Consider the following 10862-nt stretch of genomic DNA (forward strand, 5'->3'; position numbering starts at 1 on the left):
TCCACACTGAGTGGCAAGCCAAATGATTTCCTGTAAACCAGGAAATCATTTAATTTACAGCGCTGAGTGGTAACCTTGCAGCCAATCAACACGTGTTCCCTGCGTGATAACAAGTGGATTGGCGGAGGGTTAGTGCCTCTCCCCGAAAATAAAATAAAATAAAATAAAGTAAAATAAAAATACGAACAAGAAGCCTCGGACCAGGTCTGACCTTCAGGTGATGACTAAGGGCCGATAAAAGGACATGGTACGGATTGCGACATGGAATGTAAGGGGTGTGAATGATGAGGTGAGAGAGAGAGAGAGAGAGAGAGAGAGAGTGTCCAGGTGCTTGAGGATGCAAAAGTGGTTGTATGTGGAAAAACTGGGACAAAATGAAGAGGTGAGACTGTGAGAGACTGGGAGTATGGACTGGGTTTATGTATGGGAGTAGGTGATAATCAGAGGGCAAAAGAAGGGGTTTGTATTGTTGTGTGCAAGAGATGAGAGAGAATATAAAGTATCGATCCGTTGGCATAAGACTGTGTGGGTAAGACTGAAAGTTGGACTATAAATGTGGGCAATTCACTGTGTGTATGCGGCAACACAGGATCGTGCAAGTAGTGTGAAAGAAGAGTCCTGGACATATGTGGAAACGTGTATGGAAAAGTTTGAAAGGAATGAGAGAAGATTTTTGATTCGAGATACGAATGGAAAAGTAGGGAATGTCAGGCGGATGGAATAATTGGAGAGTGGGATGTGGTTGCAGAACTGGATGAGAATGGCAGTTCTCTAGTGGATATTTGTGCCGGGAGGGGGTTGGCGAGAGCCAATACCCTCTTTAGACATAAAACGATCCACAGGTATACGTGGCGAGTGATGAGAAGGGTGGGTAGTGAACTAAGTCAACAAAAGACAATGATTGATTATGTATGTGGGGATGATAGAATGAGGTGTGTAATGGATGCAAGAGCACACAGAGGTTGGAGGAGTGGACTTTCTGACCACCACTTGGTGGTGGTGAAAGTCAAGATTCAAATGAAATGGAGGTGTAGGAGAAGGGAAGGACAGGAGGAAGTAGTTCATAAAAGGAGGGTTTAAAAGAGGATGGAAAAAGTGTGTGCAAGATATTCACAGAAGAAATCTGTGCAGCATGTGAGGTGGTGTGTGGGGTGAAGAGAAAACGAAAGGGAGTGCAAGGAACAGCATGGTGAAGTCAAGGGGTGAGACAGGCTGAGGCGCAAAAGAAGAAAGCATATAGTGAGTGGATGAGAAACAAGGGGCATGGAGGAAGATGAGAGGTAGATGAGAGAGTTATGTGTAAAGGGGAAAAGAGAGGCGGAAAGATTAGTAAGAGAGAGTAAGAAGGGAGCAGATAAGGAATTTAGAAGGAATTTGAGTATTAACTGCAGGCAATGTAAGAAAATGTTTTAGAAAGAGGTAAAGAGAGCTACACAGGGTGATAAAGAGGTAAGTCGTGAAGTGAAAGATAAAAATGGTAGATTGCTTGTGGAGTAGGGAAAAAAGTGAGCTGCTGGAGAGAACACTGGGGAATTGTTGGACATAGAAAATGAATGTAATGTGAGTATTAGTGGCAGGGAAATGGCTGGGAGAAGGAGGGAGGTGAGAAGACAGGAAAAATCAGTAGGATGTAAACAGTGGAAGTAATGAAGAAAGTCAAATGGGGAAAACTCCAGAAATTTATGGAATGTGTGGAAAAATGCTAAAGCATGGGAAAACGATTGTAGTAGAATGGATGTGGAAGATGTGCAGAAAGTTGATTCCCGGAGGGTTGGAAGTCAGGTATAATTATTCCCCTTTACAAAAGGAAAAGGGATAAAGAAGTATATGGTAATCATAGGGGCATTTGTCTTCTTAGTGTGGCAGGACAAGTATATGATAGGATACTTATTGACAGAGTTAGAGAAATAACAGAGGAATTAGTTGGAGAAGAACAGAGATATTTTAGGAAGGGAAGAGATTGTCCAGATCAGCTATTCATTCTTATGTCTTTAGTGGAAAAGATTCTAGAGAAGGGAAAGAAGTTGTATGCGGTCTTCATGTGTTTGAAGAAAGCATATGACAAGATGGATAGACAAGGAATGTGGAAAGTATTAAGAATATATGGAGTAAATGGGAAGCTGCTGAATGCCGTGAAGAGTATGTATGAGGGGGCTAAGGCTGTAGTGCTTGTGGACAGGGAACTGAGTGATTTTTTTCATTTTGAATGTTGGATTGAAACAGGGATGTGTCATTTCCCCATTGTTGTTCAAACTGTATCAGGATGGGGTTATAAAAGAGGTACAAGGTAGGGCAGTGGATGTTGGAGTGACCCTAATGAGAGAGGGCAGTGTTTGGAAGCTCCCTGTACTCTTGTTTGCAGATGATACTGTATTGCTAAGTGAAAAGGAAAGGAGAACTGCAAGGCTTCGTGAATGAGTTTGGGAGAGTGTGTAAGAAACAGAATCTAAAGGTGAATGTATGGAAGAGTAAAGTTATTGTCTTAGAGAGAAATGAAGCCACTGAATGTATAGTGACGCTGGATGAGGAGGAAATGGAAAATGTGAGTGCGTTTAAGTACCTGGGTAGTGTGATGAGTAAAGATGGAAGTTTATAGAGGGAGAAGAGCTTGCAAGGTTACAACAGGGTAGAAAGGTTACTGGTTCTTTGACAGCAGTGATAAGGAACAGGAAAGTGAGCATGAAGGTAAAAAGTTGCTGCATGACAGTATTGTAATAACAACCCTAATGTATGGAAGTGAAGCGTGGACCTTGCTGGAAGGACACATTTCAAGAGTAAGAGCAGTAGAAATGAGTTATCTGAGAGGAGCATGTGGAGTTACGCGAAGAGACAGACTGACAAATGAGGAGGTGAAGGAGCGTTGTGGTGTGAATGTGGATGTGACAGAAAGCGTTAGGAGAAATACACTGAGGTGGTTAGGCCATGTGGAGAGGATGGAGACCTAGAGACTAAAGAAGTGAGTGTATGTGATTGAGGTGGAGGGAGGGAGAGGGGGGGGGGACGTCGAGGATGAGATGAAGGGATGGAGAGGTATATGAGAGAGGGGAGTGTGAGCTGCGAGCAGGGCAGTGAAATGGCGTTGTACGCGGCGACATGAAGGCAATATGTTCGTGGCCACCCCTTACGGGATTAAGACATCTGGTAATAGATAGATAGATAGATAGACATTGACACATCAGTGGCGGCAATAAGAAGACGAGAAAACTCATCCAATGTACCTTTCACACTTCTTATCCGCCCTGTAAGGCACACAGTTTCATTCAAACACGCATCTCCAACCACACACATTTTAATCACTGTGCACAATTCCCTACATCCCCCCTACCCCCCCTCACAATCACACTTGTCCATTCATTTTGACGCAGTACATTTCTTTAGGCAGCTCAGATTTAATTTTCTTACACTCTGGGAGACATTTTTTTTTTCATAAACAGTTATCATTCAATTTGGGAGACACAGTTCTTTCATAAACAGTTATTATTCAATCTGGGAGACACAGTTCTTTCATAAACAGTTATCATTCAATCTGGGAGACACAGTTCTTTCATAAACAGTTATCATTCGTAACGTAAGCACTATAGGGGTTCATAGAATGGCAAGTATTGATGAGCACGAACGCCAATCAAGACAATAAACAGCGTCATGACTGACGATGGACAGTGGTGCAAATTTTAGAAAAAAATATTACTGCACATAAGCGAAAATTTCGCTACACACACACACACACACACACACACACACACACACACACACACAGAGCGAGAGAGAGAGAGAGAGAGAGAGAGAGACAGACAGACAGACAGAGACAGAGAAAGAGAGAGAGTTTTATTAATAAGGATGTGTTTGAGACTTTTGCTACATGCCATAGCCTAATTAAATAAGCTGTTTTCAAATCAGCCACATTTCATTAGATAATCGGTATGAAGTGCGAAAACGGGCTTTAACTAGCGAGCAAGAGAAATCGTTGTCAGTTTCTCCGGTTCTAATTAAGAGAAACATCTACTTTGCTGTACACTCTTCGAAGTGAGAAGTATCTAACGATTATGCAATAAACCTGAAAAAATGTGAAAACCAGCTGAGAGCTGTGTTTATAAACATTTGGCACGAAACTTTATTTTTCTTAAAACTGTTTTAACTCCCGAACTACTCGGCATATCTCATTTCTCTTTGCTGCATCGTGCTTGGAGATAATTTTTTCCTTCTACCCGTACTATATTCATTTCGCATACATCAAGAAGTGGCAATTCATGAAGACTGGAAAGTTAGCTCTACTCCAAGATTTTGCTTTCTTCTCATCGAAATGGTTTTTAGTCATCGTCATATCGTATTTGTGAGGTATCCACGTGAAAATTCAGCCTTTCTTACGTCTCATGACATAGGTTTCAAAACGGTATGACTAAATTTACTTACCAAAAAACGCTCGGCACAAAAACTTCTGAAAATTTTTTCCGCTCGCGCCTAGGCGTTAAGGGCCCGAGTGAAGCTTTAAATAGGGGTGGAACACACAATCTTTGAGAAACACTTTTTATATTATTGCAAACTACACAATGCTATGGTGCGATAATAGCTTTGTGAATCATAAAGTACAATACTGAAATGATCGACCTAACATCATGAGAAGAAATTGCTGCTCTAGCTATGTTAAGTAAAAAATTATTAACCCCTAAAAATCTTGTCGCTCAGGTCGGGCCGGGTATCATATTTTCGTTCTGTATGGGTATTCATCTCAATGCCACAGCCAGCCACCTTAGCCAAGCTGCACTAGTGGGATAGGGGTTAAGATTAAGAGTCGTAATAATAATTTTGCCTGCGAAACGCACTGAGCATATTTTCGAAAAGAACCTATGGTTAGTCTTGACACGACAGGATGAGCGTCGTTCCTGGCTGGGAGTTCCCGGTGATGGGAAGAATACAGAACGGAAATATGTGACTGGGTTGGGCTTGGCTGCCTATCGTAATTTTCTGCTCATACTTCAGCAGAAACCTTTGCACGCTCACTTTCCTTGCCAGGGGCTGACTAAGGATTTTTTTTTTTTTTTTTTTTGAGGGGGGTTGCCCAAATTTTGTGGGGCATTATTCAAGATCCCTTTAGTCTCAATACCCTAAAATTTTGCTTAGGGGCCTTGTGGACCCCTTTGGTTTTTCCAGGGTGGTTTCACAAGGTTACTGAATAAGCCCCCTTGATATTTTTTTTCATTTATAGACATTTTTATTAGGCTGTGTGTATTATCACCGTACAGTGATATTACTGATCCCATTACAGTCACCGCACAGTGAAAAGAACAATGGCTTTATTATCACCGGTCGGTGATCATATGTTTTTCGGTATTTTAACCGAGAATCTGAAATAATTTATGGTTGCTTATCAATTGCCATCATAGGATGTTAAAAGGTATTTAATAAAAATACAGTTATTCCATATTAAAATCAAAAAGTATTTTATGAAAATACATTTATTCCACATTCCATACTGAATATTAGGCCACAGTAAGATTTAAACAGTACTAGTTTTAAACAGTCTTAGTGGCAGTGGTATACAGAACATTACGCATCATTTGAATCACTACTAATTATCGCTTTCTTGCTTCCTTTTGTGGAGTGCTTACTTGTTTTCCGTTTGACTCCAGCTTTAGCAACTTTAGAATGATTAAATCGTCCTAATACCTTTGACTCTTTAGGACGACCCCTCATTTTTACCGTAGCAAGATGAGCATTCATTAACTGTAGTCGTTGTGAATCTGCTGTTGTGATTGGTGAAGCTGGTGTGTATGACGTCGATGAAGCTGGTGTGTGTGTGACGTCGGTGAAGCTGGTGTGTATGACAACGATGAAGCTGGTGTGTGTGACGTCGATGAAGCTGGTGTGTGTGACGTCGATGAAGCTGGTGTGTGTGACGTCGATGAAGCTGGTGTGTGTGACGTCGATGAAGCTGGTGTGTGTGACGTCGGTGAAGCTGGTGTGTGTGACAACGATGAAGCTGGTGTGTGTGACGTCGATGAAGCTGGTGTGTGTGACGTCGGTGAAGCTGGTGTGTGTGACGTCGGTGAAGCTGGTGTGTGTGACAACGATGAAGCTGGTGTGTGTGACGTCGATGAAGCTGGTGTGTGTGACGTCGGTGAAGCTGGTGTGTGTGACAACGATGAAGCTGGTGTGTGTGACGTCGGTGAAGCTGATGTGTGTAACGTCGGTGAAGCTGATGTGCTTGACATCTGTGGACTAGCAGCATACTGGTAATCATTACCCTGTTCCCAGCAAGTAAGAATACGTTTCAGCATATCAAGTCGTGCTTTGTACACTTCAGTTCCACTATTAGTTAGCACTGCTGTGAGGCGCTACATTGTCTCTTGACTCTCCCGGAATTTTTGGGCAGGGGTCATTGGACACTGGGGTCGTGTAATGTGCATGATGGAGGTCTTGGGTTCTAAAGCCACTGCAGGAATCAGTGTATTCCCCTTCCGCCATCGGGACTGCATGCTGATAGTTGAAACATCAATATTCTCTTGTCTTACAACGGCAATAATGTGATTACATGGCAAGAAATGTTGACTATAAAAAGTGCATGAGCAGCTGATTTCAGCACCAGATTCACCCTTTCTCATTACTTTTTGGTCAGTAGACCCTATTTTCACAACAAAGAGGCCAGGCGAATCTAATGTGATCGATAAAGAATCTGAGGGCTTGGATAACTTATGGTGTTTCATCATGAGTTTAACTGCATGTTCCGTGAACTGACTGTATAATTTGTTCAATAGAACATCATGAACTCCATATTCAACGGATGTACATGTCTGCAAAAACTGCTTGTAGGCTCGCTCATCATTTAAGATGGAATTATGAAGCATAATTTTACGTATGCACTCAGACATCGATGTAGTTGATGTTAGGAAGTGCTTTAGTTTACCGTTTTCTGCTTCAATGTGGTTGTTAGTGTCATTTCCAAATGTTAACTTAGCAGACCGTAGGTATGTGGCCCACATATCTTTACAGTTTATCTAGTTTGTACATATATATTGAAACATACTGGAATCTTGCTGTTGTAACACAGACAAGGTAGACCGAAAGGAATTTTCATTATGGGCATAGACAAGTTGTTTCAGAGTACCAAAAATTTCGTTCTTTTTAGTGACAGGAAGCACAAGTTCAGACACCTTTTTCTTGAAATATTTCAGGACACGAAATTTGCAAAGTAACAAGTCTGCTTTCGGAAGTAAGGCACGGACTGCTTGAATTTCGTTCTGGTCCTTGTCAGTCATAACTGTCTTGGTCTGGTTTACGTTCTCCATCATCCTACAAAATGATGACATTACCTCCCGCATTATGTCTGCTGTTTCACTCCTTACAAATGCGTAAAAGACAGCCCTGCCACGACCTAGGTTGTCTTGGACAAGAATCATGTAGAGCGGATAATTATATCTGTTAATTTTGTAAGTTCCATCCATGAAAATTATTTCTGAATACTTACAGTACATGCTTATCATCTCATTAGTAGCAAATGCAATCATTTGGATGGCCCTACTTTCATCCACTGATATATCTACCTTTCCTTTTCCTGCATCCACAATTTCATCCACTATTTCTGTCAACTTACCGATGTCTCACATTCCATCCTCACTTTGCACTTTCCGCTTCAAATTTCGTACATCTTGCATGGTTACTGCTTTATGGTATTTACCCTGGAGGAAGGATTTTAATTGCTTGTTGTCTGGGTTAAGTTTCACTACATCCTCTGCGTCTCCCATCTCCGAACTTGTCAGTCTGCGTTTCTGGCTATAGAAGGGCTGTAAAGCTACACTGACCTCATGATTATGCTGCAGATACGTCTTTGTGATAACCAGCTTGTTTTTTCTTGCTGTTAGTGCCACCAACACATTACAGCCACATGGAAGATATCGCTGTTTTTGTCTTATACCCAGTCCTTTCCGTTTCGGACTACCGTAGTGTACACACACGAATGAAACAGAGCCGTACTTCAGTTCGACAGGGATTTGCTGCTGACGACGCTTATTTTCACTGATAACGGAGCTAGAAGACTTCACTCGAAACACGGACCCTGTGTGATTCTGGTATTTCTTGAAAAAGTAGTCAAATTCTACAAAAGAGTTAAACGTGTCAGTGGAGAAAATATCCCTGAAGACAGATGTTGTGTCTGTACCGGTACATGTGTCTGCCTGTATGTCGTCTTGCCCGTAGTCAGCAGATGAACTAGATGGATATTCCTGTGGTTCTGCTGACGTGTGTAACTCCATGTCGTTTGGCTCATGGTTGGTAGGAGAAGGATAATCTGGAACTTCTGCGTAAGTGTCTTCCTCCATGTTGTCTTGCCTGGTAGGAGAAGGATAATCTGGATCTTCTGCGTAATTGTCTTCCTCCATGTTGCCTTGGCTGAGGTCAGCAGGTCACTGATACTATCGAGTCGAACGCCAGACTATACTGCGGTGGCGGGAGTGGAGGCGACTGTTTACAAAACACGTTCCCGCACCTCCCTTCCTAATCCCCCTTCACTACCCTAATGTTGTAACTACTTGTCTGAGTGATAAACAAAGCTCCTGAAATCCCTCCCTCAATACTTCCCCTCCTTACCCTCTCACCACCTCCCTCCCTACTCCCCCTTCACTGGCCTCTAACTACTACCAGTGATAAACAAAGCTCCTGATATCCCTCCCTCAATACTTCCCCTCCTTACCCTCTCATCACCTCCCTCCCTACTCCCCCTTCACTGGCCTCTAACTACTACCAGTGATAAACAAAGCTCCTGATATCTCTCCCTCCCAATCCCCCTTCACTACCCTCAGAACACTTAGCCAATGTCCGTACACCGTGATAATAACGTTACCAGCAATATCACCGCGCTGTGATAATAACGTCACCTGTAATATCACCGCGCTGTGATAATAACGTCACCTTTAATATCACTGTGCGGTGATAACAGTCACTTCCTTTTTATTATTAAAAAAATGGATTACGTAAAGCTCGAATGAAAATTCAGACACCCGCAGTTTTTTCAGTGCAATGCTATTCATACTTCACATAGAAAACAAGAAACGTATAGTTACATATGTTTATCATCAGGATGCAGACATACAATAATACTCAACAGGCCGTAACAAAACAGATTTGTTAACAAGTCAATTACAATAATCAAAACCTGTAAAACTGTGGCATGTAACTGAGCTCCATATTACATACTGAACAAAATAACATACAATTGGGTTCTTAATCACATTCAATTAATTTTTGCTCACTCATCAGCATGGTCAGAGAGAAGACCCACAAATTGCATTCGTCGGCTGTGTTTTCTTGCAAACACATCAATGATTTTTGGATTATCAGTGGGTGCACCATAGTGGATATTCATTAAAGCAAGTCCGTTTAGGCGTTCATTTGTCATCGTGCTCCTGGGCCAGGTCTTCTGCCGATGCATGGCACTAAAATTTCGCTCATTCTCACAGCTGGTCACGGGAACAGTACATACAAGACGTAAGACGATCCTGATGTTTGAAAAAAAAAAAATCCTCATCTGCAAATGGCAAAGCATCTCATGGACTGCTAGGCACCACTTTCTTCCACGCTATCCATTTCCTCACCCACAACCTAAGCTCAACTTCTAGCGACTGCTTTTCTGGAAGATCATGGTTGTATGATGTTACCAGCTGCTGAGTTAACTCCTTGATTCTATTAACAGATTTCAGGAGAACTGCACGTACAATCTGCATTTCCTGAATGGTATTCTTCTGGACTGAAGAAAACCTCTCATTCAACTGTAGGTCATAATGATCTAGAAACGGGATTGTACCATTGCATTTGTAGTAGTCCGTTACAGATTCAGCAATAGCAATGTTTTGGAGTGTCTGTCTATCACGACTGGGGGCTTTGACATCTAATTCGAGTGTTCCGGCAATGTTTTGCGCTTGCTCAAAGCATCCAACATGCAAAGAATCGACATCTTCCCTCAATGAGCTAACCAAGTGTTTGACAACATTAACATGTTCATAAGCACGGATGATGTCAATGGATCTGGCTTGTAGTTTCTTACACAGTCCTTTTGTAGCCGACAACATGTTAGTGGTTACAAATCAGTGATAACACAAATTCAAACTGTGTAATGAACAGGCACAAGTTTCGAGCGTCATTGATAGTTTCCCTGGTACACTCACTGGATGGGGTCATCATATCTTTCAAGCATGCGATGATTGTAGGTGGCAGAGCCAGGAAAACTACCCTAGCATCACAATGTTCGATCCAACGCGTTCTGCAAACATCCAGTGGCTTGATTTAGTTGGTTTGGCAGTCGTCAGACCTTTTCATTTAATGATTTTGGTGTTTTGGAGAATGATTAACAAATCTGCTGGCTTCACTGATAACAGTCTTCATATTGGACGCTGGAATGACTTTGCAAGCATTCATCATCCATAAGTTCAACTGATGGGAGTTGCAGTGAATGTAAACTGCCTTTGGCTCTACATCCAGAATTCGAGTGGCTGCACCATGTAATTTTCCTGCCATGTTGCTTGCTCCATCATAAGACTGCGCACGGAGAGTCGCCATATCGAGTCCTAGTTTGTCAGATATAGTGTACATTGTTTTGTCACCAATGGCACGTCCAGTTATCCCAGTATCACACAACAAATTCCATGAACACTTCTTGGATGTTGTCGAGGAAATCCGCATACCTCACAACCAAGCTGAGCTGTTCAGACATGGATATAACTGCTGCTCATCTGCACAAATCGAGAAAAACAACGAGCATTTTTTATGTCAATGATGAAAGTATCCTGCATTTGCCGACCAGTGATAGAAATTAGTTCATTCTGGACTGTCTTCAGTGTATACAGTAGACTGCATTCCCACTGTATATCTGTAAA

At 42.1% G+C, this 10862-nt stretch overlaps 1 protein-coding gene across 1 annotated transcript; it reads right to left on the bottom strand.

The window, feature by feature from the left end:
• Positions 1 to 7595: 7595 nt before the first annotated feature.
• LOC145401246 (uncharacterized) lies at positions 7596 to 8372 on the bottom strand. Its single transcript, XM_080273582.1, has one exon. The coding sequence runs from the start codon at positions 8370 to 8372 to the stop codon at positions 7596 to 7598; it is 777 nt and encodes a 258-aa protein (XP_080129708.1).
• Positions 8373 to 10862: the final 2490 nt, after the last annotated feature.

The sequence above is a fragment of the Coenobita brevimanus genome, chromosome 55, assembly GCF_032717465.1.
Source record: "Coenobita brevimanus isolate Jiangsu-jjx chromosome 55, ASM3271746v2, whole genome shotgun sequence".
Taxonomy (NCBI): Eukaryota; Metazoa; Arthropoda; class Malacostraca; order Decapoda; family Coenobitidae; genus Coenobita; species Coenobita brevimanus.

Coding starts and splice junctions, on each gene's coding strand:
- LOC145401246 (XM_080273582.1), bottom strand. CDS start 8,372: ATGGAGGAAGACAATTACGCAGAAGATCCAGATTATCCTTCTCCTACC.